The sequence below is a fragment of the Asparagus officinalis genome, unplaced genomic scaffold (genome assembly GCF_001876935.1).
Source record: "Asparagus officinalis unplaced genomic scaffold, Aspof.V1 AsparagusV1_Un74, whole genome shotgun sequence".
NCBI lineage: Eukaryota > Viridiplantae > Streptophyta > Magnoliopsida > Asparagales > Asparagaceae > Asparagus > Asparagus officinalis.
This window is the reverse complement of record NW_017972340.1, coordinates 135,232-163,069: the sequence shown is the minus strand read 5'-3', so window position 1 is coordinate 163,069 and position 27,838 is coordinate 135,232. Positions and strand designations below refer to the sequence as shown.

The following is a 27,838-nucleotide window of genomic DNA, read 5'->3' as shown; positions in this document are numbered from 1 at the left end:
AAAAGTACAACCACAACCACAAATCCTTTGCACAAAATATTTGGGGTCGGCTATAGGACTCCTACTCTTCCATTGAATTCTGTTGAGGACTATCTCCTCCTACTTTGTAACATTTGCTAACCAAGTGCTCTTAGGCCCACCTAGCTCCAGTTTGTCTGTAGAGAACCAATTTTATCAAAGGGGAAAAAACAAAGAAAATGAAGAGTTTCATAACTGAAGGTAGTAAAGAGTTATAATTGGGTTATTGCGTTGTTGTAATTACAATTAATATGGGAGTTTAGAAATTCAAAAGCCATAGAAACTTTCAGAAAACCCAAAATCCCCAAATCTTCAGTTTACAAGAAAAAATGGGAAAAAAAGGAAGCGAGATCAGAGAGAGGAAGAAGGCAGGAATAGAGCTCAAAGAGGTAGAGATTTTCTTCTTTTCTTCTCTTAGATTGGTTTATATAGAAAATAAAAGGCAGAGATTTTCGACTACCGATGTCATCTCTGGCAATGTCCAATGACCTTCGGCCAAGCCTTGAGGGTCTCGCTGGAGGTGGTAACCCAGGTCGCCGAGTCTTAATTAAACCCATTTGAGTTTAGATGTAGACAACAAACTGACCCAAGGAAGAAGAAAAATAAAATTATTGTTAGGCCCTAGAAATATGAAAAATTAGTTTTGGGTCCAAAACCTATAAAGAGATGTTTCTGTATGAAACTTATTTAATGAAAAGATTTCTTTGAGCCCTTAGTTAAATAAAGTTTACAATTAGATTCTCTAAAATAAAGAATAGAAACAAGTTTCCGAAAAATCCTAGAAACTACAAACCTTAGTAGTATGCCCAAAATACTTTGTAGACGAATCTTTTGTATTAGATATTTATGCATATCTTATGCTTATAGGTTTGATTGAAGAATAGGTTCTTGAAGTACGGTTCTCCAAAGTGTTGTCATATTTCTAAAGGTGAGTAGATTTCTTGTCATAAGTTATTTTCCTATATTTATTCATGTATAAGTATTAGTATGGTCCAAATAGTAAACTTTTTATGTATATTTAAATGATGGATCAGACATGTATATTTTGTGTGCATATATGATAAAGTGTGTTAACGTTTTAGTTATTATTATAACTATTTTTAATGAAACTTGTTTAGTGTATGTAATATGTACAAAAAGACATTTCTCAAGCTATTTGGATAAATTCCTATCTGATATTTATTTTGGTAAAATCTTATAAAGTATTTCTTTAAATATTTTTGTTCAAATGGCATTTACAAAAACTTTGATTCATTCTTCAAATATTCTAAATAACGATTAGTTTGTTATACGAGAAAAATGAGAATACTGAAAGTGAAGTGCTTTGTCATCTGATAATGTCTTTTCAAGTAAATTATTTTTAAACGCAAAAAATCCTTAGAAGTCCGCTATGAAGTGAAGTGAATTATTTTAGCCTACCATATGGTATTGAATGTACCGATCAGTTTTAACGTGGCATTTTTGGTAAAAGTGAAGTGGCTTCCTGGCAACCTATGATATCATTCCAGAGATGGATTGGTTATCTAGAAATCATGCATTTATTTTATGTCAAGAGAAAAAAGTGGTGTTTAGAATTCCCGATCAATCGGAGTTATGATTTGAGAGCAGTAAGGTGCAAAGCCTATGCGAATTATATTAGCCATTGAAGCTCATCGCATGTTGAAAAGTGGGTGCATTGATTTTCAAGCATTAGTACAAGTCTTGAGCCAGAAAGAAGTTAGTCTGGATCAAATTCCTATCGTGCCTGAATTTTCATGTCTTTCCAAAAGATATCCCCGGAATGCCACCCGAGAGGGAAATATAATTTTCTATTGAACTAGTTCCATACGCAAGTCCGATCTCAAAGGTCCCTTATAGAATGGCTCCAGCAGAACTAAAAGGACTTAAGGATCGGTTGTAAAAATTTCTGGATAAGGGGTTTATTGGACCCAGTGTTTTACCTTGGGGCATACCGATGTTATTGTGAAGAAAAATGGTAGCATGCGATTATGTATTGATAATCGGGAGCTCAATAATGTGACTATAGAGAATAAATATTCGTTACCAAGGATTGACGATTTGTTCGACTAATTGCAAGGAGCTTAGGTATTTTCCAAGATCGACCTTCGATCGGGCTATCATTAATTGAAGATTAAGGTTGAAGACATTCCAAAGATTGTATTTCGTATCCGTTATGGTCATTATGAATTTCTTGTGTTAAACATTTAGGTTAACGATGCACCTACATTTTTCATATACCTCATGAATAGGGCGTCCAAATCTTTCTTAAATCATTTTGTGGTGATATTTATAGATGATACATTGATATATTCAAAGAACTAGAAGGAGCATGAGGAACATCTACGGTTTGTGCTTGGTGTTTTGAGAAGGTAAAGCTCTATGCAAAATTTAAGAAGTGTGGGTTTTGGTTTGATAATGTGTCTTTTTTAGGACATGTTATTTCAAAGGATGGAGTCTCGATAGACCTAGCAAAGATTGAAGCAGTTGTGAATTGGAAAAGACCAACAAGTGTTCATGAGATCCGCAACTTTCTTAGCATGGCGGGTTATCATCGGAGATTCGTAGAGGGGTTCTCTCGTACTGCGTCAGCTTTGACCTGCTTGACTTAGAAGGGAATCAAATTTGTTTGGTCTGAAGAATGCGAAAGGAGTTTTTAAGAGTTAAAGAACCGACTAGTATCTGCACCAGTTCTCAATATACCCATCACAAGAGAAGACTTTACTGTTTATAGCGATGCCTCTCATAAAGGTTTGGGATGTGTGATCCTGCAAAATGAAAAAATTATAGCTTATGGTTATCGACAACTGAAATCTTATGAGCAAAATTATCCTACACATGAGGTAGAGTTGGCGGCGGTAATTTTTGCTTTGAAAATTTGGAGATATTATCTCTACGGAGTACATTATGAGATCTATAACAATTATAAAAGTTTAAAATATATTTTTACTCGAAAAGAGCTAAATAAGAGGCAAAGGAGATTGTTGGAGCTACTTAAAATCTAGGCTAAATGACACTTAAATACCCTAATGTTTCACCGTCTTTACACTTAAGAACCCTTAGTCGTAAAAAGTAGAATAAAAATGCCCTGAGTTGTTAAAAAGTAGCACATTGCTACCTTTAGTTAAAGAGATAATAGAATATTCTTAGGAATATTCCCATGTGCATAATACACATGGATTTTATTATTGTATTGCCCCTAGTTATTGCTTTAATTACCATTTTACCTACCCCTTTAATTTATTACTAATATTTTAATAGAGTGCATTTTCGTCAAAACTAACGGTGTTAGCCTAATTCTAACTGTGAATAACTTAGGGTATTTTTATGCTACTTTTTATGACTTAGGGTACTTAAGTGTAAAGATGGTGAAACGTTAGGGTATTTAAGTGTCATTTAGCCTAAAATCTATGATGTTAGTATTAATTATCATCCATGGAAAGCAAATGTAGTTGCTAATGCCCTTAGTCGAAAGAGTAATATAGCTTGTCCCATTAATCGAGAAATACATATATTAGAAGATTTGGATCGATTGAGAATTGAGATCCGATATCAACAATCATCGGATAAACTAGCTAATATCTAAGTGTCACCTGCATTGATTGATGAGATTAAGATTTCTCAAAAAGATGACTCCGAATTGAAAGACATTCGGAAGGGAGTTGAAGCTAGCAAACAACAAGGTTTTATGATACATGATAATAGATCTCTATGGTTTGGTAATTGACTTCGTGTTCCGAATAATTCAGAGTTGAAAAAGAAGATATTGAAGGAGGTTCATCATTCTGGCTATATAATACATGCTGATGGAATAAAAATGTACAAATATTTGAAAGAGATATATTAGTGGAATAATATGAAGAAATATATTACCAAATATGTTTCAGAGTGTGTCAGCAAGTAAAAGCAGAGCATCAGAGACCAGTGGGATCAACTCAGAACCTTGATACACCAATGTAGAAGTCGGAGAAAATTACTATAGATTGTCACACGATTACCAAGATTTGCAAGAGGTAACAAAGCTATATAGGTTATAGTGGACGACCAAGTCGGCTTACTTCTTGCCAATCAATATGAAGTTTCCCTTAGGCAAGCTTGCAAAGTTGTATATTGATGAAATAGTTAGACTTCATGGTGTACCGGTAGAGATAGTATCCGATAGGGATTTAAGATTCGTATCGGAGTATTGAAAAGGTGTGCACAAAGTTCTTTAGAGTGAACTCTGTTTTAGCTCAACACATTATCCACAAACGGATGGTCAATCAGCGAGAACAATTCAATCAAGGGATGATATGCTAATGTGTTGTATCCTTGATTTGAAAGGATCATGAGAGGAGCATTTATCATTGGCAAAATTTGTATACAACAATAGTTACTAGTCAAGCATTAAGATGACACTATATGAGGCTCTATAAAGGAAGTGTGTTCACCTATACACTGGGATGATGTTGGAGAAAGAAAATTTCTTGGACCTGATTTAGTGCAACAAGCTATAAAGAAAATTTACTTGATAAGAAAGCATATTCGAAATTCACAAAGCAAACAGAACAATTATGCTGACTGCAGGAAGAGAGACCTAGAATTTCAAGGTAATTATGTATTTTTAAAGGTGTCTTCTAGAAGAGATGTGAAGAGATTTGGAATCTAAGGAAAGCTAAGTCCAAGAGTTGTGTGACCGTTCGAAATTCTTCAGTGTGTTGGTGAAGTCGCTTATAGGCTTGCTTTACCACTTTCTTTGGCTAGAGTTCACAATGTGTTTCATGTATATATGCTAAGAAAATCCATTCGAGATTTGGATCAAGTCATAGAACTGGAACTAATTGACCTGAAGGAAGACTTAACATACGAGGAGCGAATAAAATACATTGTAGATCAAAAGGAACAAGCACCTAGGCGACATACTATTCAATACATGAATGTTCAATGGAAGAATCACTCTGATAGAGAAGCAACTTAGGAGCTTGAAGAGTAGATGCGACAAAAGTATCCTCAACTCTTTAAAACCAAGGTACATAAAGTTTCAAGAATAAAACTTTATTCAAGGTGGGGAGGATGTAGAGAATCGGTTCTCTATAAAAAAAAAAGAAAATGAAGAGTTTCATAACTGAAGATAGTAAAGAGTTATAATTGGGTTATTGTGTTGTTGTAATTACCATTAATATGAGAGTTTAGAAATCCAAAAGCCATAGAAACTTTAAAAAACCCAAAATCTCCAAATCTTCAGTTTACAAAAAAAGGAAAATGAAAAGGAAGTGAGATTAGAGAGAGGAAGAAGAAGGCAGGAATAGAGCTAAAAATTATCAGTTTTCTGTAAATTCAGATGTTTGGATGGTCAAAATAGAAAAATAAAAGTTGGGGAAAAGGGGGCTGCTAGCTCACTTTGAAGGAATGTTGTTTTCTTTCCTAAAACCGCTGAAATTGGTCGATTTTAGGAGAAAAGGGGGCGTCGGTTTCATTCCCGCTGAAATCTCACGTTCTCACCTTAGGTTTACAATCACTGCCCCCTTCTCCCTCTCATTTCTCTCCCGCTCCCTGAGAAAATCTCGCCGCTTGACAGTTTGATCCCCGCTACTGTCGCCCTGCTTCTCGTTGCCGACTTGACAGTGTCTTCGCCTCCTCATCTCCTCTTCACGCCGCTGTCGCCCCCTCACGCCGTTGTCTCTTCCCCACGCCGCCACCAGCCTTTCTCGCCACCTTCGTTGTCTCAGTTCACTCGTTGTCATCCTCAACAAACCCTCGACTGATCTCAGCTCTGCCTCCATCGAAACCCTCAAGAAACCATCGAAACATCTCTGACTCCTCACTCAGCCTCAAATCTCAATTTTTCCTCGCGTGAAAGCCCATATCCAGGTGCTAACTACTCCTCAAGTACTCATTTCGATGATTTTTTTTAATTTTCTATTTTTAATCACAATTTCATCATGGTTGATGTTGAAGAGATTGGGATTTTGTGCAGTTTAATTTATTTGTTCTTGATTTGGTTATTGATGGGTTCTGTGTTGGTAAGGGTCAAGCACAAAGGGAAGTCGAAGTTGATTTTGAAGCAATTGGATGAGTTCGGCATAAGAATTTGGGGAGTTTGAGTCTTATGGTCTGTTCAAGATTGAGGATTTTTCTTGATTTGGTTATTGATGGTTATTGTGGTGTTTTCCTTGTTCTTCAAATGATAAATAGTGAATAGATATTTTCCACATAATGAATAAGAGTTTTTACAGTCCATCTTGATATTTTTATTTGTAGAAAAATCATGCTAGAACCTCTACATTTTCCAATTTTGAACTTATTAATATATGAACTTTTCAGTTCTTAAAAGCATGATTAATATCTTCTAAATACTAAAATTTACCACAACCATACGGAGGTTGGAAAAGAAATTATGAAACCTGACACTTAATTAAAATAATACTCTCCATAATTCCTACTTGCAAAATAAACAAAAATTGGGTTATATAAAGAATAAAGAGTAAAAGATCAACTATCTCTCGAGTTGGTTTTAGCCGTGGTCTAGTCTTGGATATTACATGCTGGCGATCGATGTCCTTGTAATCAATTGGTTGTTATGACATTCAATTAAACATTGTTCATTGAGCATTTTGGTTCTTCATTAGATGAGATGATTATATGATTTTAGAATTAGCCCCTCAAATCTTTGAATATGTTGCAAATACTACCTTCAATTTTTTTTTAAAAATTACAAATTAGTCCCTCAAAATTTTAAGTATTTTTATGTGATGGTTGATATATGTTCACCTCTCAATTTATGTTGGAAATGAATCTATGCTAAAAGGGTGATAAGCACACTATGGTGACCATAGTCATACTTTCTTCTTTTTTTCTATTTGAACCAAACACTAGAAAGCGAGGGAATCTATTCACACATCATTTGTTTTTTTCTTTTTTCAAGTTGAACCAAACTAAGAAAAGTGGTGGAAAGTACTTTCAGGCCATATTTTTTGGCGAAACAAACATAAAAAATACTTTCTATGAAAGTGAAGGAAATGCAAAAAAGTGAAGAAAAATGGGTTTTGGAAAATGAAGAAAACGAACCAAACATGCCCTTATCGTCTGAAAATGTCTTTTCCAGTAAATTGTTTTTAAACGCAAAAAATCCTCAAAAGTCTACTATGAAGTAAAGTGAATTATTTAAGCCTACCATATGGTATTGAATATACCGACCAGTATTAAAGTGCCTTTTTTGGCAAAAGCGAAGTGGCCTTCTGGTAACTTATGGTAATGTTAGATACATTCTGTCCTCGGGTCGACCCATAGTAATTCGATGCGCGTTCCCATGCTATTAGCTATAATTTTAGTAGGCTTAGTGTGACAACTAAGGAAATTTTCAAAGTGTGATTTATAAAATTTATAAGTAATTCGATGCGCGTTCCCATGCTCATTTGTATTGTTTCCTAAATATGTGAATACTCTTTTATAACAATGTCACATGCTATTCTTGGAAATTCCTCTTATTCGAAATATTATGTGTTTCTCAATCGTTCTTTTTTGACAATTGCTTTTCTGAATTTAGTATTGATAATTTCTTAAACATGTCTGATCCGCTAATGATAAGCTTTCTGCGTACTGAGTGTAAGTCACTGCAATATTTTCACTCATTTTCAAATGATTATTAGACAAATTTATCTATGACATGGAGTTTGAGACATGAGAAGGATCTTCTACATAGTGCTTTGACGCTGAGTTTATAGTTATCTTAGACATGTTGATATGCTTATGTAATATAAGAGTCTTTGACTCATTAGTGAACTTGTTACAATATAGTTTTTGCTCTGAGACTTCAATATATCAATAAAGTTTCTTTGTTGAAAGTTTTAATTATGATATAGAAGTTCATAGCAGGCTTAGCATGTACTTTTCGCACATGTTGCCGTCGCCATGCATCTCAAAATAAGCTACACATTTTGGAGGTGTCACATCGTCTCTCTCTCTCTCAATTATAACCTTATTGTCACTCCTATTTGGTGCATCTATAGGAGTATGTAGCATAAGACTAAACCATCTCAAACGATTCTCGCCAATTTTATCCTCTATAGAAGCAACCTCTAAACTTTCTTTGAATATGCTCATTTCTTATTGTATCCCTTAAACACATATCCACTTATCCATTGTAACATTTTCATTTCTGATATATTCATTTTCTGCATATGTTGTTCTTTAGTTGCCCAACATTCTCATCCATAAAGCATTGTGAGACTTGTACTTGTCTTAAACAACTTTTTCTTCAAATTTTAGGCATATGCTACAATCACATAGAACTCCAAACAATTGATCTTAAATAACAAAAATGATGACTCCTAGCCATTTCTTGGCCGTCAATATGTACTATAATCTTCTTAAAGATAGTAAAGGATCTCTCCCCTTTCTTTCATGGATGTAGGCACACCGTCGAACCACATACAATCTAATGTTTGCTGTGATTGTTTTCCTTTGTTGCTTTTGTTGTTTTATATTCACCATAAAGGTTCCACACTAAATCGTAATGATTAGGGTCAATCACAACAATGTCATTCAGTTGATTGAGTTATACTTGGTTACATGCAGAAAAGTATAAATGACAAGTTCTGCATTGTCATTCAGTTGATTGAGTTATACTTGGTTACATGCAGAAAAGTATAAATGACAAGTTCTGCATTGGTATTACATAGATACGTTTGAACACAAAAATTGTCCTTTAACCACTTTATCCCAAGTCTTAGATGATGGGTCGTCAGTTTAGCAGTGTAATAATAAAAACAAACTTTAACGTTTAGACTCCTCTCTGAGTCAGCCATTGAATCCTGTGGGATGACTCGAGCACAAGCATGGTTAATTTGAAAAGACATAATAAATAGGGAGTGATAAGCGTAACTAAAAAGTTTCGCAGATTTTTGAAGCCAGGATGATTGTAACCCAATGTTCTAATGGCACTTCAAACAACTATTTTTTCCAAAAGCTTAACCTTAACAGATAGTGAGGTAACAATGTACATCAAACAAAGTTTACGTTAAAATCATTAGAAAGGATGTGTTTGACAGTGACCAATTAAATCTTGCATTCTGCATTCTGCATCCTTCTCCTGAATGTGAAGGGAAAACTTGAACCGCTTCCCTCCACCTGTTCAATCTATAGCTATGCCACAAACCAGTGACTTCTGCATTAGCCAAACGACAATTTCCTCTGACAAATTTATTGTGGTCATGGACTCAGGAAGAATGTATAAATTTTAAGAAAAATTTGTTGTGACTGAAACTTCCTGAGGGATAATAATTTTATCAGAAAGTTAATGTCATTGATGAGTGGTGAACTTAAGATGCGAGTATGATTAAAATTATCTTTAATCCTCTACTTAATAAGCATCAAAATCGAATTCTCACTATAAATGCACGATTACATCCCTAAACACAGAATACCACTCACAGCTATTTCAATATTAGCAATATGTTCAAAATTATAATTTTAATCACATAGGAAATATTTTCATTGTGTTGAACTTGATATGTGGATTTATGAAAATAACTAATCATAAAAGCTATAAAGGATGATAATGACAGTTAAATTTAAGAGTAAATGTTCATGAATATTTTCCTTGTGATCTTGTAATTCTTGTACTTCTGCCTTATGCCCATTAATTGTGCTGTTCAAGATGTTGAATCCATTATGTATAAGGAAAAGAAGCTCCCTTTGACGTCTTGCAAGCAAATAATATGAAGAAAATAATAAGCTCAAAGATCTAAAAAGATGGCAGACATTATTGGAACTCACGATTTCAGCCGAGAGGGTGCCATCAGATTTCACCCCTGCAAGTAGAAAGCATAACAGATCCACCCAATTGCGAACAAAAGGGTCTTTGAGCTCAAGAGAATCGACAATCTCGGAGAAAGGTCTCAAGAGCTTAGTAGCACCTAGAGCTCCTTGAGGTCCCATTTGAATGAAGGATTTAAATAGAGATGGAGCATATCTAGCTGCAGCTGTCGAGAGAATGCCCAAATCTCCTCGAATAGAAATAGGGGGAAGTGCCATTGCAGCAGCAGACAATGGGAGTACTGCATCCTGTGGATGAGTTAAATATTCATTAGAAAACTAACCAAACAAATTATTATATGCAGAAATAAAATGTCAAATGACAATGCAGAAGAATTGCTAATAAATTCTCAAAGGTCCATGAAACCTATATCTTCTCCGTGTGTGCTTCTGGTCTGTGTGTGTTTCTGGGGTGTATGTATGTGTGAGTCTGTGTAAGCCTACTATTTCACAAAGAAAAGAAAGAAAATATGAAGGTAAAAATTTCTCATAAATGGTAATGAATCAAACTCCATATATCAGGATAATCAAAGATCATCAAAGATTTAGCACAAAAATGCAGTTGTCTAGGGTGAACAAATCCAGTAGCATTGAGAAGGTTTCATACAGAATTTTACACAATAACTTTTTGATTAGCCCTCAACCTGACATCAACCCTCTTAATTTGTGCCAAGTGTCTGGTTACCAAAAGTACGTACAGAGAGAAATTTGCCTTCAGTATAGTAGGCCATTAGCAATAAGGAACACCATATTGGTTGTGCCTTAAAATCTCATAAACCCAAGGCAATTTCACCTCAATACGTGCAAGTGAAAAACTGCAATGGAAATTTAGTATTCACACTTACAAGAAGCTTTTTCCATTCATGTACAGCATCAAGCCCTGCATGTTTCTCAAGGTCCTGTAATAAGAAACTAAGTGAATAGCTACTTGAGATCAGCGTATGAAAGAAAAATCAAGAGAAATGATAAAGGAAAAGAGATCACAGAGTCAACAACAGATAAATTAAAAACTCAAGCCCAGCCACCAAAATTCATGCATTATTAACTTCTACAGAAAATATGTATGTGTGCATGCTTGGGTGTCTCTGCGTGTGCGTGTGTGCGCGTGTGTGCGAGCAGTGGATGCATGAATGTGTGTTTTTCTTGGATGTAACCCCTTAATTGGTTTGTTTTCCTGATGAAACCAATGTGATATCCTGGGAATGATTATGGATAGAGAGAAAAGAAAACAACATAATCTATTTCAAAACCACAAATTATCATCTATGAGACATGTGGCAATCTTCATTCCTTGTACTGGCCTATATTATATTTATATGTCAATGTGTACATTAATTCATATATAATTGCCAGGTATTTGTGTAATCCGTGAGTATTGAAATAACAATGGTAACTCTTTAATATCTTTCTTTTTGGGCCAAGTATAAAGCCATGTAAATAGTGACATTCACATATCACATAATGTACAATAAGGAATTTAGATGAAAGCTAAATGCGATATTGAATATGTTGTTGTTCTTTCATGCTAGCTTTTAAGTAGGGTACCCAAAAATAAAGGCTGAAGGAACATAATCCATTTGAAAGTTGAAGGCAAGGTGAACATCATACAGTGCTAGTGGACTCACCTTTAGAAATTCTGTGGGGCCGATCCGTGATAAGAACTCACCTTCAGGCACATAAACCATCCATGAGTCATAAGATGCACATTCTACAGACTCGCCCAGAGCATCAAGAACCTAATTGAAGCAAATAGTTACAACAGATATTTAAATTCAACTTGATCATTATGAAAAAGCCAGATGTTATGTCCTAGTAATACATTGCTAATGTAGGTACTACACAATTAATATCCAATACAGAAACTTTAGGTGTGATAAGATATAAAGGAAGTGATATGGTGAGACCCCTTGGTAGTCATATTGGGTGAGTGGGTTTCACCACCATTTATTGATAAACACGTAAAATATGCATTATCTTAGTGTGTTTCAAGCATGATTTACGAGTATTTAATGCATATTTCGTGTTTAGATCGAAGATACTGCTGTTGTTTGTGTTCTTATATGTAGGTATTGGCTCAAGATTGAAAGATTTAATGATCGTTGGAAGTTAAACAAGAGTTTGAAGCAACAACAAGATTTCGAATGCATGGTTCGTGAAGAAAATGGATGCACGAGTATGAAGAACTGGAATTTCGACCATGATGCAATTTGAATTCAGAAAAACTCAAAAGATAAAAGTTGTAGATCTCTTCAACAGGTTTCCAATGCAACTTGAATCATCTCATTCCGAGGTCGGACACAAAAGTTATAGCCGAAATACTGAAAACTGAACAAACAAGCACAAAATCAGCAAAAACAGATTCCACCACACCCTGGTATGGTGCGCACCACACCCATGGCGCGGACCTTATCTTTTTCCAGATTTTTTAGGGACATATAAATAGATATTTTGGCTTAGGGTTTGGATATCTTTTGTTATGTTCTCTTAGCCATCAATTAGCAATTATTTTAGAGTTCAAGCATTGAAGAAAGACACTAATTTCTTGTACAAGATTGGATTGCAAGTTTTGATTTTGGAGATTTCAATTGAAAGACGGGTTAATTCTTTCCTCTCTTTGATTTATTTCTTCTTATGATTGATTTGCATAATTATTTGATGTATTCTCTTATCCCAATCATGTGTGAGTAGATTTCTTGTCTAGGATTGGGAAAGAACCCAACTTTTTGGTGATTGATGATGAATTGATATAGGTTCTTGGTGAAAGTTTAAATCTTTGAACTTGATTTCTAGTGTTTTAATTTTGTTGATTCGCTTGATCACCGTATTAGCAATCATAGGTAATTAATTGAAGGACTGAAAGGTGAAGATTAATACCGGATCTCTAGAAATTAAGCAGGGAGCTAGAACCACGAAAGTAGGCTAGATTCCTTGAGGATTTGATTTGGATTAGCATGAAGCTTAATGAGTTTAATTTAATCTTGATTCCATGAAAGAAGGTTAATTGAGATTAATTAGGCACGATTTTTTGACCTTGAAAGAGGCTTTAGATTAATTTAGGTTAATTCACCCTTTTTAGTTTAAACCAACACCGAAAACTGAAATAATTCATCATTGAGCATCGAAGTTGTGGTGATAACTCAATCCTGGCTCTTCATTATATTGAATTCCACCTGATTAGTTATTATTTTATTTCTTTTAATTTTCATCTCTTCTAATTTACTCATTAGTTTAGCTAGTCGAATAACGTGAAATTTGGTAATTAACCCCTAGTCCCTGTGGGATCGACCTTGATAGCAATAACGTGAAATTTGGTAATTAACCCCTAGTCCCTGTGGGATCGACCTTGATAGCTACAACGAGTCTGTACGCTTGCAGATTTTGCCTACCAAATTCTGTCTCTTCATTATATTGAATTCCACCTGATTAGTTATTATTTTATTTCTTTTAATTTTCATCTCTTCTAATTTACTCATTAGTTTAGCTAGTCGAATAACGTGAAATTTGATAATTAACCCCTAGTCCCTGTGGGATCGACCTTGATAGCTACAACGAGTCTGTGGCTTGCAGATTTTGCCTACCAAGTTTTTGGCGCTGTTATCAGGGACTACGGTGTTAATATTAAGTACTTACGTTATTAAACTAGACTAGATTTTTTTTTTATTCTCTTCGTTACTCACTTTCTTTTATGCAAGGGCATCAAATAGAAGTACACAACGAAAATAATCCTGAACTATCAGTGACTCTTGCAGAGATAAGAAGGTATATACGAGAGCAAAGGAACACAGAACAAGCTACAATGGGCGATCAAAATCAGCTTCTTAAGGATTTCGCTGTCCCAAATGCTCAAGGCACGCATTCAAGTATTACAAGGCCCACTGTTGAAGCTAATAATTTTGAGCTAAAACCATCACTGCTCTCAATGGTTCAGCAAAATCAGTTTGGAGGAGGTGCTACTGAAGACCCGAATCTCCACCTGTCAATTTTCTTAGAGTATTGCGACACTTTGAAGCTTAATGGAGTGACCAATGATGCTATTCGACTCAGATTATTTCCGTTCTCTTTAAAGGACAAGGCTAGGGCTTGGTTGCACTCATTGCCCGCTGGGTCCATCACCACTTGGGATCAGTTGTCCAAGGCATTTCTTGCAAAGTATTTTCCCCCAAGTAAAACAGCACAGATGAGGAACCGGATCACAAGCTTTGTACAGAAGGAAGGAGAGTCACTCTATGAAGCTTGGGAACGCTACAAGGAATTATTGAGGATGTGCCCTCACCATGGACTGGAGAAGTGGTTAATTGTTCACACCTTCTACAATGGGCTCACTTACAACACTCGGATGACTGTTGATGCTGCTGCAGGATGAACTTTGATGAACAAAACAATAGATGAGGCATACACTCTCATTGAAGACATGGCTCAAAATCACTATCAATGGGTGAACGAGCGGGCTTAGACATCAAAAGGCGGCAAGTACGAAATAGATGCTTTAGATCATATATCCTCTAAAGTTGATGCTTTATTTAAAAAGGTTGAAAGCTTGAGTATTAATTCTGTGGCGTCTACTTCAATTGCATGTGAGATATGTGGTCATGTGAGTCATTCTGCACTTGAATGTCAATTAGAAAACCCCTCATCCCTTAATACTTCTGATAATGAACATGTTAACTATGTTAATAACTTTAATCAGAAGGGAGACCCTTTCTCCAACACTTATAATCCGGGGTGGAGGAATTATCCTAATTTTTCTTATAGAAACCCACCTGGAAATTCCATGCCCGCATCTAATTTTGGTCCACCTTGTTTTCGTGCTCCTCAATCTAATCTCCCTCCCCAAAGGTCTAATTTAAAAAATATGATGGAAATGTTTGTGATGACTCAGTCGAAATTGAATGAAGAGTTTAAACAACAACAAACCACGAATGAGGTAGTAAAACAATTGGCCTCTAAGATGAATTCCTTAGCTACGCATAACAAGATGCTAGAGACACAAATCACTCAATTGGCGCAAAATGCTAGCTCTTCCTCTAGGCCTTCAGGCATGCTATCTGGACAACCTGAGACGAATCCCAGAGATCATGTGAATGCTATAACCCTTAGGAGTGGAAAATAATATGAGGGATCTAAGATGAAGGAAGGAAAATGATGGGAAAGATGGTCATCATGAAGAGAAAAGTAAAATTGTGATAGATGTGGATAATGAGACCCAGATGCAGGAAGAAGAAAAAGTTGAAAAATATGTGGTCCCCGCTCCTTACAAGCCTCCTCTACCCTTTCTCCAAAGGTTAGTTAAGACTAAGTTAGAAAAACAGTTCGGAAATTTTTTGGAGATTTTGAAAAAGTTGCACATCAATATCCCGTTCACTGAAGCTATCTCTCAAATGCCTTCCTATGCTAAGTTCTTAAAAGAGATCCTATCCAATGAAAGAAAGTTGGAAGAATACGAGACTGTGGTCCTTACTGAGGAGTGTAGTGTTATCATCCAGAATAAGCTGCCTCCTAAGCTTAAGGATCCAGGTTCATTTTCTATTCCTTGTGTTATTGGCAATGTCTCTATTAACCGTGTTTTGTGTGATTTAGGTGCAAATGTAAGTTTGATGCCGATGTCTATTTGTAGGAAGCTTGGCATAGGTGATTTGAAGCCAACCACGATATCACTCTAATTGGCGGATCGATCGGTAAAATATCCGGTAGGTATACTTGAAGATGTACCTATCCAGGTCGGTAAGTTCTTTATCCCGGTCGATTTCGTTATCTTAGAAATAGAAGAAGATTCTAACATTCCAATTATTTTAGGAAGACCCTTCCTTGCTACTGCAGGTGCTATAATTGATGTTAAAAATGGAAGGCTCTCTCTAAATATTAGAGGGGAGACGGTAGAATTTGATTTAAGCAATACTATGAAACTCTCTCTAACTGATAAAATTTGTTACAGGGTCAACGTGATTGACAAATGTACACATGAGCAACTTGCAAATCATTACTCAGCTGATCCACTTGAGAAGTGTTTGGTAAGCGAAGCTTCAACAAATGATGAAGACCCCGAGGTAGCCGCATATGCTCAATCTTTAGAATCAACATCATCTACTCCATTTCGGAATGCAAAGTTTGAAAGTCTGAAGTTAGAGCCAAAAGTTTCTACTTGTGAAGAGGATAAAACACCAAAGGTAGAATTAAAACCTCTCCCTTCATCTTTAAGGTATGAATTTCTTGGCCCTAACTCCACTTATCCTGTGATTGTGAATGCATGTCTGAATGAAAATGAAACTGATAAGTTGCTTAGAACACTTAGGGTGCATCGCAAGGTCATAGGGTACACCATGGACGACATTAAAGGAATCAACCCATCGATTTGCATGCATAGAATTCTCTTGGAAGATGATCATAAACCCTCTATAGAGCACCAACGTAGATTAAATCCTAACATGAAAGAAGTGGTTAAAAAAGAGGTGCTTAAGTTACTAGATGCTGGGGTAATCTACCCTATTTCTGATAGTGAATGAGTTAGTCCGGTCCATGTGGTTCTTAAAAAAAGGGGTGTGACCGTAGTCAAGAATGCGAATAATGAACTTATCCCTACTAGGACGGTTACGGGTTAGAGGATGTGCATTGATTATAGAAAGTTGAACAAGGCAACCCGAAAAGATCATTTTCCACTTCCCTTTATAGACCAGATGTTGGAAAGGTTGGCAAGGTATTCCTATTTTTGTTATTTAGATGGCTATTCGGGATTTTTCCAAATCCCTATTCATCCTAGTGACCAAGAAAAGACCACTTTTACTTGTCCTTATGGGACCTTTACTTATAGACGCATGTCTTTCGGTCTTTGTAATGCCCCTGCCATTTTTCAACGCTGTATGATGACTATTTTCTCTGATTTTATAGAAGACATTATGGACGTGTTTATGGATGACTTCTCCGTGTACGGGACTACTTTTGATGGTTGCTTAGCTAACTTGTCTCAAGTTTTGTAGCGTTGCGAAGAAGTTAATTTAGTCTTAAATTAGGAGACATGCCATTTTATGGTAAGGGATGGAATAGTTCTAGGACACAAGGTGTCCGAGCAAGGAATTAAAGTTGATCGTGCAAAAGTGGAAATCATTGAAAAATTACCGCCACCAACGTCGGTTAGAGGAGTAAGAAGTTTTTTGAGACATGCCGGTTTCTATCGGCGTTTCATCAAAGACTTTTCGAAAATTACAAAACCCTTAACTAAACTTCTTCTTAAAGATGCTCCCTATGATTTCACTGATGAATGTCTTGATGCTTTTTGTAGGTTGAAGAAAGCATTGATAACAGCTCCTATTATGCAACCGTCGGATTGGAATATCCCATTTGAAGTCATGACTGATGCAAGTGATTATGTGGTTGGTGCTGTGTTGGGTCAAAGAAAGGACAAGATAGTTCATGCAATTTATTATGTTAGTCACACTCTTGATGAGGCCCAAGTTAACTATGCTACCACTGAAAAGGAGTTATTAGTAGTTGTTTTCGCCTTTGACAAGTTCAGGTCTTACTTAGTGGGGTCCAAAGTCATCGTTTATACCGATCATTCCGCCATAAAATATCTTTTGAGCAAGCAAGATGCCAAGTCTAGGTTGATTCGATGGATATTACTTTTGTAAGAATTTGACCTAGAGATAAAGGATAAGAAAGGGACAGAAAATTTGGTGGCAGACCATTTGTCGAGGATGAAACCAGAATCACATGATAGGGAGGAGGATGAACTACCGATCGACGAATCTTTCCCAGATGATCAATTGTTAGCCATAGAAAGATTGGATGCACCATGGTATGCGGACTTCGTCAACTACATAGTGTGTGGACTTTTGCCTCTAGATCTGAGCTATCAACAGAAGAAGTTCTTTGCTGACTTGAAGTATTATTTTTGGGATGAACCGTTTCTATACAAACGGTGTGTTGATGGGATGTTTAGAAGGTGCGTTCCTGAAGATGAGGTTACAAGTATTCTCCATCATTGCCATTCATCTTCTTACGGAGAACATGCAAGCACTTCAAAGACAGCTGCAAAAGTTCTACAATCAGGTTTTTATTGGCCGAGTCTTTTCCGAGATGCAAATCAGTTTGTGAAATCTTGTGATAGTTGTCAGAGGACCGGGAACATTTCGAAGTGACATGAGATGCCTTTACACTCCATCTTGGAAATTGAGGTCTTTGATGTGTGGGGCATAGATTTCATGGGACCGTTTCCGTCATCGTATAATAACAAGTTCATCTTAGTGGCGGTGGATTACGTCTCCAAATGGGTAGAAGCGATAGCGTCTCCCGCCAACGATGCTAAAGTGGTTGTGAAACTATTCAAGAACGTTATTTTTCCAAGGTTTGGAGTGCCACGGACGGTAATCAGTGATGGCGGTTCACACTTCATAGAAAGAAAATTCGAAGCTCTCTTAAGACAATATAGGGTCACTCATAAGGTTGCCACGCCATACCATCCTCAAACTAGTGGTCAAGTGGAGGTTACGAATCGAGAAATCAAGAGTATCTTGGAGAAAACAGTTAATCGTTCGAGAAAGGACTGGTCTATGAAACTCTTGGATGCTTTATGGACCTATCGAACTGCCTACAAAACACCCATAAGTATGATACCGTTCAAGTTGGTGTATGGCAAATCATGTCATCTCCTAGTTGAGTTAGAGCACAAGACGTATTGGGCTATCAAGTTGCTCAATTTCGATATAAAGACCGCAGGTGAGAAAAGAAAGCTTCAACTTCATGAGCTAGATGAACTACGATTAGAGTCCTATAAGAATGCTCGCATTTATAAAGAAAAGACTAAACGATGGCACGATAAGAATATCATTCGAAGAGAGTTTAATCAAGGAGATACAGTGCTGCTTTTCAACTCTCGTTTGAAGCTTTTTCCGGGCAAGCTCAAGTCAAGGTGGTCCGGACCGTTTCAAATCCGCGATGTCTTTCCTAGTGGAGTTGTTGAGGTTTGAAATGAAACAACGAGATCTTTCAAGGTGAATGGGCACGATTGAAGCACTACATTGTAGGGGAACAAAACGAGAAAGGGGTTATGTATACCCTTTCAGATCCCCCTTCGTCGGAGAATTGAGCGAAAAAAAAAGGGTCGAGCTCATGACCATAAACGAGCGCTTCTTGGGAGGCAACCCAAGTTTTCATCCATTCTCATTCTTTTATTTTCTCTTATTTTATTTCATTCTATTTTATTTTTATTTTTATTTTATTTTATTTTTTAGGCAATTAGATCGGCACAAATTTAACTTATACTATTTTCGATCATGTAGTTTTGAAAAAAGGAAGACATGGCATTAACTAAGGAATGATAAAAAAAATACAGAAAAATGAGTTAAAATGGGATGGCAGACTCTACCACACCCAGGGGTGGTATACACCACCCCCATGGTCCACAGGAAGAAAAATTTCAGAGCCTACCACACCTAGGGTTGGTGTACACCACCCCCATGGTCCACAGGAAGAAAATTTTCAGAGCCTACCATACCCAAGGGTGGTGTACACCACGCCCATGGTCTACAGGAGAATTTTCAGAGGCCACCACACCCATGTGCCACACCCACGGCTCAAATAAAAAAAAAGATTTTTTTAACAGCACCCAAACCCCTCCCCTTCTCTTTCGTTCCAAACCACAGCCCCACTTTCAATTCTCTGACCTGCAACCCAACATCGCGCCTCTCTCTCTTCTAACCACGGACCGCGGCGCAGATCGTCGGCGCCTCTTATTCTCCTCGACCCAGATCTAATTGCAACCGCGCGTTTCCCATCTCGTCGACAGCCTCATCGTCTATTTCAATACCACTGCTAGCCATCTTCATCTGCCTTTTCGTCCATTCGCACGCCGGATCAGCATCAGACCAGCCGCATGCCATCTTTCGACCACAAGTCGGCCGACCGCCGTCCTCTCCTTCCCAATTCGGACCGACCGCCCCATCCAACACCATCTCCGACCAAATACCACCCACCGCCGCCCTGCCAACACGCAGCCGTCGCCCTCAATCGTCCTACCACCACCGCGATCATCCCACTGCTCCATAACTACCGTCGCCTCATCTCTTCAAACAACACCGCTGGCCACTCTCTCCTCTCATGCCACTCCTGTTTTGATTTCGCCGCACAACAGCCAGCGGCTGCTTTCAACACCTGCTGTTAATTCCCGTTCGAGAGCCTAAATAGGACCTAAGCGCGGACGGCCTAGTCAGGGAGCCTCAACTTCTACAGCGCGACGACACAAAGGTAACTCTCCCCCTCCCCAAAACCCTCATAGTATAGAATTTGTTAATGAACAACAATCTAGGTATAATACACTGGTTAAGCGGGGAATTCTGAGTACCCGCTACTTGGATGAAAATTGTTTGCGTGAGTTAGGACTGTGGGATGATGTTTCATACCTCCTAAGACGGGTTGATTGGTTAAATTTTGTAGAGGCTAAACATCCCACGTATGAGCGTATTACTCTCGAATTTTTGAGCTCTCTTGATGCTGTTTTATTTAATGGTGAGGGCGTAAAGGAAGGGAAAATCACTTTCAGGCTATTTAACCAGTCTCACACACTTACATTAGCACAATTAAACCTGATATTTGGTTTTCCGGAGGGTGGGGCTAGAATTGTTCCTAAAATTTTTAACTTGACCCCCTTTTGGATTTCTATCGCACGCTCTACCACTCAAAGAACCTATGATCCCTCTTTGTCACGAGCCTCTGATGTTTATAACCCATGTTTTAGATATTTACAGAGGTTCATGGCTTTCACCATTTTTGGTCGAGGCGAGAGTGATGGAGTCATGTGTCAGAGAGAGCTATACCTTTTATGTGCCATGGTTGAGGGACATAAGGTTGATACAGGAGCTTTTATGATTCATCATATGTGTCGTGCAGCGAGAGCAACGAGTGGGAAAATTGTGTTAGGTGACTTGATTACCACTTTAGCTTACAGGATGAGTTTAGGGGAGCTTGTAGAGGGTCTTCATCCATTAAGCCCTAGTGCGTCCATTAACCTCGATGTTTGTCTACATATGAAATTGATTAGTAATAAAGGCAATAGGTTATGGTTATGTTTTCAGGACAATTATCTTTTCCCACTCCCTGATCCTGATCGCATGACCATCCATGTTCACGCCAATTGGTCCTACCTCACATCTGATTTTGTGAATTGTGATGGTCACGATGTTGTACCAGCTGAGGATGCTGACACGGTACCCCTGATCCCTATTCAGGCTGGGCCTACCAGGGGAACTAGCTCTTTCCATCACCCTGATTGGTCAGCGAAATTATCAGCTATACATATTTCTCTTGCCTCCCTTACTAACCGTGTAGGTGCCATCGAGCAAGAGCAACAACGTCAAGGATAACTACTAGACTCTATACACTACATGATGTAGTCTTTTCACGAGCGGCAGCTCTAACAGGATGCCTTCGCACCGCCTCCTTCTGACCAGTGAGTTGGTATGTCCTCTGCACCCTTGCACTAATTTCTATCTTATTACATTGAGGACAATGTAGATCTTAAGCTTGGGGATGTGGGTTGTTCATTCATTGGTTGCCTGTCTATAATTGCCTATTTTTCTTTTATTTTAGTTTTTCTTTTGCTTTGTTTCTCCTTAAAAAAAAACAAAATAGGGAAATGATCTCCTGATGATGACATGAATCATTAACCTTTATCGATCATTGAACTAGATAGATGCTCATTAGTCGGGACTTGGTAACTTCTTATACCATCTTTCAACTGATTCTCAAAGGCTTTTGATTACAAGTTAACAATATGGGAGAACCAGACTTGAATGTTCTCTTATCTTATAGGATTTAGCATTTATGTGGCTAGCATCATAACTATTACTCTATTAAGACAAGAGGGAAATTAAATTTGGTAGACAAATAAAACCGGTGAGATCTTGAGTCTGAAATTGGATGCATTACATATCCAATCATTATTTTCTTTTCTTGTGTGATATTCTCCAATGGTGTAGGATACTAGAAGTTGCATTGAATCTATTCAAGGCCACATATAACTTTTGTATGCATAAAAGGTGATTGAGACATATTTTTGTTTATAGTCCACATTAGCCAAATAGCCTACCATGCACTATTGTTCCCTTTGATTAGCCCCATTGATCCTATGAGCCTAATTTTTGTTGATTAAACCCACATATGTAACCTTCAAAACCCGATTCTATTCCTTACCCATTGCCCAAGCTAGTGGAGCACATTTTATGATATAATGGGTTATGTGAGTAATGTGGTGTAAGCTTGGGGGTGTGACAAGCTAGTGGAGCACATTTTATGATATAATGGGTTATGTGAGTAATGTGGTGTAAGCTTGGGGGTGTGAAAGTAGGTGTTTGCTTCCTTTTCATAATTATGGGTTATGTGAGTAATGTGGTGTAAGCTTGGGGGTGTGAAAGTAGGTGTTTGCTTCCTTTTCATAATTCTTTCAAAAAAAGCAAAAACAAAAACAAATTGAATTCAGAAAAAAAAATGAATAAAGTTTCCTCTTTATGGTGAATGTAATTGCGGGTGTCGAAAGAATTCATTATGGCATACTAAAAGGAGTAGTTGAAAGAAGTTCTTTGATAGATGATGGAGTTTGTGTGGATGTCATTGATCTTACTTTGAGATCTAATCTTTTTTAATTATCGCTCCACTAGTGATAGGCTTTCAACCAATCCCAAATATCTATCCTACCCTTTTGACCCTAGCCCCCATTACAACCAAATAAAAGACCTCATGATTTTGTTGCATGCATTAGTTTTCGAAGTGGTGGAGAATTGAGATGAAATGCAAGCTTATGGATTGAATACATTCCATTCGGAAGAATTTTGAGCGATACAATCCCATCCTTAAACACATGAGAGATTGAGAGTCCACTTATCCTAAAGTGAGGTCTACCAATTTAACTACCTGAAGGTCTCAATTTTAGTACTTGGGGATTGAAGCTAGTTACATGAATTTCTTTTTTCTACTCTGACTTGAGAATTGGATAGGATGGCTATCCTTGACTTGTGACGCTTGTGATCGTAAATAAAGTTTAAAATGTGATTTGTTGAGAGTTTTAAAAATTACTTTGTTAAGTCCCGATGAAACGTATTTGTCTTGTGATATATTTGATATTGGTTAAAGGATTGATGAGGGGGTGATCCCTACTCTATTAGGCTTTCACTCCTAATTTTTATTGTTTATTTGCTTGAGGATAAGCAAAAGTCTAAGCTTGGGGGAGTTGATAAACACGTAAAATATACATTATCTTAGTGTGTTTCAAGCATGATTTACGAGTGTTTAATGCATATTTCGTGTTTAGATCGAGGATACTGCTGTTGTTTGTGTTCTTATATGTAGGTATTGGCTCAAGATTGAAAGATTTAATGATCGTTGGAAGTTAAACAAGAGTTTGAAGCAACAACAAGATTTCGAATGCATGGTTCGTGAAGAAAATGGATGCACGAGTATGAAGAACTGGAATTTCGACCATGATGCAATTTGAATTCAAAAAAACTAAAAAGATAAAAGTTATAGATCTCTTCAACATGTTTCCAATGCAACTTGAATCACCTCATTCCGAGGTCGGACGCAAAAGTTATAGCCGAAATATCGAAAACTGAACAAACAAGTACAAAATCAGCAAAAACAGATTCCACCACACCCTGGTGTAGTGCGCGCCACACCCATGGTGCGGACCTTATCTTTTTTCAGATTTTTTAGGGACATATAAATAGATATTTTGGCTTAGGGTTTGGATATCTTTTGTTATGTTCTCTTAGCCATCAATTAGCAATTATTTTAGAGTTCAAGCATTGAAGAAAGGCATTAATTTCTTGTACAAGATTGGATTGCAAGTTTTAATTTTGGAGATTTTAATTGAAAGACGGGTTAATTCTTTCCTCTCTTTGATTTATTTTTTCTTATGATTGATTTGCATAATTATTTGATGTATTCTCTTATCTCAATCATGTGTGAGTAGATTTCTTGTCTAGGATTGGGAAAAAACCCAACTTTTTGGTGATTGATGATGAATTGATATAGGTTCTTGGTGAAAGTTTAAATCTTTAAACTTGATTTCTAGTGTTTTAATTTTGTTGATTTCCTTGATCACCGTATTAGCAATCATAGGTAATTAATTGAAGGACTGAAAGGTGAAGATTAATACCGGATATCTAGAAATTAAGCAGGGAGCTCGAACCACGAAAGTAGGCTAGATTCCTTGGGGATTTGATTTGGATTAGCATGAAGCTTAATGAGTTTAATTTAATCTTGATTCCACGAAAGTAGGTTAATTGAGATTAATTAGGCACGATTTTTAGACCTTAAAAGAGGCTTTAGATTAATTTAGGTTAATTCACCCTTTTTAGTTTAAACCAACACCGAGAACTGAAATAATTCATCATTGAGCATCGAAGTTATGGTGATAACTCAATCCTGGCTCTTCATTATATTGAATTCCATCTGATTAGTTATTATTTTATTTCTTTTAATTTTCATCTCTTCTAATTTACTCATTAGTTTAGCTAGTCGAATAACGTGAAATTTGATAATTAACCCCTAGTCCCTGTGGGATCGACCTTGATAGCTACAACGAGTCTGTGCGCTTGCAGATTTTGCCTACCAAATTCTGTCTCTTCATTATATTGAATTCCACCTGATTAGTTATTATTTTATTTCTTTTAATTTTCATCTCTTCTAATTTACTCATTAGTTTAGCTAGTCGAATAACGTGAAATTTGATAATTAACCCCTAGTCCCTGTGGGATCGACCTTGATAGCTACAACGAGTCTGTGCGCTTGCAGATTTTGCCTACCATTTATCTCATGGTAGCTTATTTAACAAAATGAGTTGCTAGCTCATAACCATAAATCCTACAGAACAAAATTCACGAACTTTTGACAAGTTTTACCCATGCATTTAAAATGATCATAAATTAAACAATTTCACAATGTTTTAAAACATTAGGTTTTTGATGTCATGATGCATAGGAAAACCTTGTTAAAGACACTTGAAAATTTTATTTCTAGATTGTCATGATCATGTCAAGCTTATGTGGATTTTAGCTTGCAGTGTGCATTTTCCAATTCGAAGTGAAATGGTTGCATGCCAGATACTTCTGAAAGAAGCCACACAAACACACTCGTGAGCGTGCACATTCAGAGATACATTATCTTTTTACATGTCACCCATGTCTGCCATCAACGGCTATGAAGTCTAATACAATTATAATTATGAAAGGATTGAGGAGCCATCCTTGAATGACTTTTTTCTTCTCATGGGTTAAAGTAGAATCATCTTATAACTCTGCCTATATATTTGCCACAAAAGCAAAATGATTAAAGAAAATCCTAGCAGCTGTTTTACCACTTAATTTAGTTCTTAAATAATAATTATACTTCAATGGTTAACAAAGAGTGGCACTCCACACCCACGTAGTCACACATGCACCCACTTCGTGTGCGCAAGTGTGTGTGTGACTCAAGACTAGGCACTTTGCAGATACAATTTGATTGACAGTCCCCTGTTTTGGTTTACTTGATGTCCCTATCTACTTATGACAATTGATATACATAAAACTCAAGAATTTCACCTGTGCAAGAGGATTTGCTTGAAGGCCTCTTGACTGAAATCCAGAGAATAAAGACGGTCCCGAGTCAAATTTGAAACCCTTTACGTCAAATGAATGTGCAGCACCACCAGGAAGATCATGACTTTCTAGGACAAGAACATCTTGCTTGTATCTAGCTAAAAGTCCAGCACAACACAGTCCACCTATACCACTCCCAATAACAATAACATCTGCTTCTGCCTTCCCTGGACATTTTAATCATAGTCAGACTAGTAGTACCCCTGTAAAGGTTTATAATAATGAAACTATACATGCTTAAGACAGAAAGAAGCTCAGTGTAGTATGTATTCTTCTTCTTTTTGTTTAGTTTCTTTCATTGAGAATAACCTGAAAAATGTTCTTTGGTACCAAGCATTTAAACTAGATCCAAGGGACTGGTTTGCTCGTCTTTTGAGTGACATCATTATTATTTGAAGACACAACGATGCTTTCTAATGATGAAAATCCAATTATCTAAAGTGTAAACCTGCTAGCTAATAAAACTGAAGAGTTGTATAGGGGAGAAGTGGTTACCTTCATAATTTTTGATCCAAGTATGGAACAAATAAACCAAGTTCTCCAAACAATGTGTAACCGTCCTCACATGCAAGAAAATATGATGATTATTTGTTTAAACATATATTCATGGAGTAATTTGAAGTTTGAACCCCTAAACCATTTACCAATTAGCTCTCTGACACAATGCCACTGAACCACTTACCCAAAAGCTTAACTTTGTGGGCTAACAGATTATATAAACTATAAAAGCTCTAAAGATTGACAGAAGTTGAACAGGAATTCCAGTGACTAGGAGGCTATACAAATTCAAAGTTAACAGAGACAGTCATGGCTTTTCCCTTAGCTCCACTTTGATGCACCGTGATGAACTGAAGGAATGAGAGAGCGATTGTTTTTGGGACTCCGATGGAGATTGTTATCCTTAGATGAGAAGAACTCATCTCTATTTATGGACGTTTTCTCTCCACCTGCGTCCCTAAAAAATCTGCCCATTATCTCTCTAAAACCAAACTCTCCATAAGACCCGTTCTCTCCAACGGAAGAAATCCCAGAACGTGGGATATTCCCAACAAAACGGGTTGAGGTCTATAATGGGTCGGGTAACAATTTGGCCCATGAGGTCAAAACCACTTACATCTCCCACTTAGCCGAAATGGCCAAATATTTTCCAAGCACACTCTCACTATCCGTGGGATGTTCCTCAAGATGTAATTTCATACTCCCACTATTCGTAAGATATATACATTTTTCACTCTTCGTGAATAAATTGAGTACAACTATTATCCATGATTGTCTCCTTTCATTATTCATGAAAGTTTCATTGACTTAGACATTTCTAAGTCCCATCAAACTAACATGTTTGATGAATGTACCTGCTGGGATACCCTTCGTCAAGGGATCAGCAATCATGTCACTAGTAGGAATATAAGTCACACAGACTTCTTCCTTTTCCACAATATCACAAATATCATGATATTGTATCTCAATATGTTTTCCTTTAGAACTGTTTGCACCACTGTTGATCAAGCTGATGGTTGCTTGATTATCATAGTATATCTCAATTGGTCCATCCACCAAATTGAGATCCAAGTCCTTTAGGAACCGTCTTATCTAGACTGCATGAGTAGAGGCCATACTACAGGCTATGTACTCAGCTTCTTGTGTGTATCTTACCACACATCCCTGTTTCTTACTACCCCAAGAAACAGCTGCACCATCAAAAATGAACAAATGTCCGGAAGTGGACTTTCGGTCATCTTTGTCTCCTCCGAAATCAGCATCAGAGTAACCAAGAACCTCAAGCGAGTCTGCTTGATAAACTAACTTATGGTGCACAGTACCTTTCAGGTACTTCAAAATCCTCTTAATAGCCTCCTAATGTACTGGACCAAGATTACTTTGATATCTACTAAACAAACTCACCGGATATGTCAGGTCTGGTCTTGTACACAACATTGCATACATCAAGCTTCCAACAGCTTGTGCATACGGGACACCAAGTGATTTCTGCCCTTCTTCAGGACATTGTTCTTTACACAACCTCTTTCCCATAATCAAAGGTGTTGGCGTAGGATTACAATTCTGCATCCCAAACCTTCTAAGTATCGTATGCAAATACCTTTCTTGATTTAGACTTAACATTCTAGACTTTCTATCCCTAAGTATCTGTATACCAAGAACATAGGATATAACTCCCATGTCCTTCATCTCAAATTCACTACTAAGTGCTGATTTGATTCTGTTCAGCACTTCTATGTCATTTCCAGCAAGCAAAATATCATCTACATACAGAGATAATATTGTGAAACTGCTGTCACTCTTCAAGACATATACACAGTTATCCAATTTATTTGTAACAAAACCAAGTTGGATAACAGTATTGTGAAATTTGAGATACCACTGTCTAGATGACTGTTTTAAACCAT

General features: G+C 37.0%; 1 protein-coding gene across 2 annotated transcripts in view; it reads right to left on the bottom strand.

Annotated features, from left to right (window-relative positions):
- Positions 1–25,503, bottom strand: part of LOC109827174 (prolycopene isomerase, chloroplastic) — a 31,426-nt gene extending 5,923 nt beyond the window's left edge. For both annotated transcript variants that reach the window (XM_020394141.1, XM_020394140.1), the window contains exons 1-4: positions 25,377–25,503; positions 11,436–11,546; positions 10,656–10,709; positions 9,772–10,059 (exon numbers count right to left, since the gene is read on the bottom strand). In XM_020394141.1, coding sequence (XP_020249730.1) covers positions 9,772–10,059; positions 10,656–10,709; positions 11,436–11,495 — 402 coding nt within the window. In that variant the 5' untranslated portion in view covers positions 11,496–11,546; positions 25,377–25,503. The remainder of the gene's footprint in view (positions 1–9,771; positions 10,060–10,655; positions 10,710–11,435; positions 11,547–25,376) is intronic.
- Between the last annotated feature and the right edge of the window lie 2,335 nt (positions 25,504–27,838).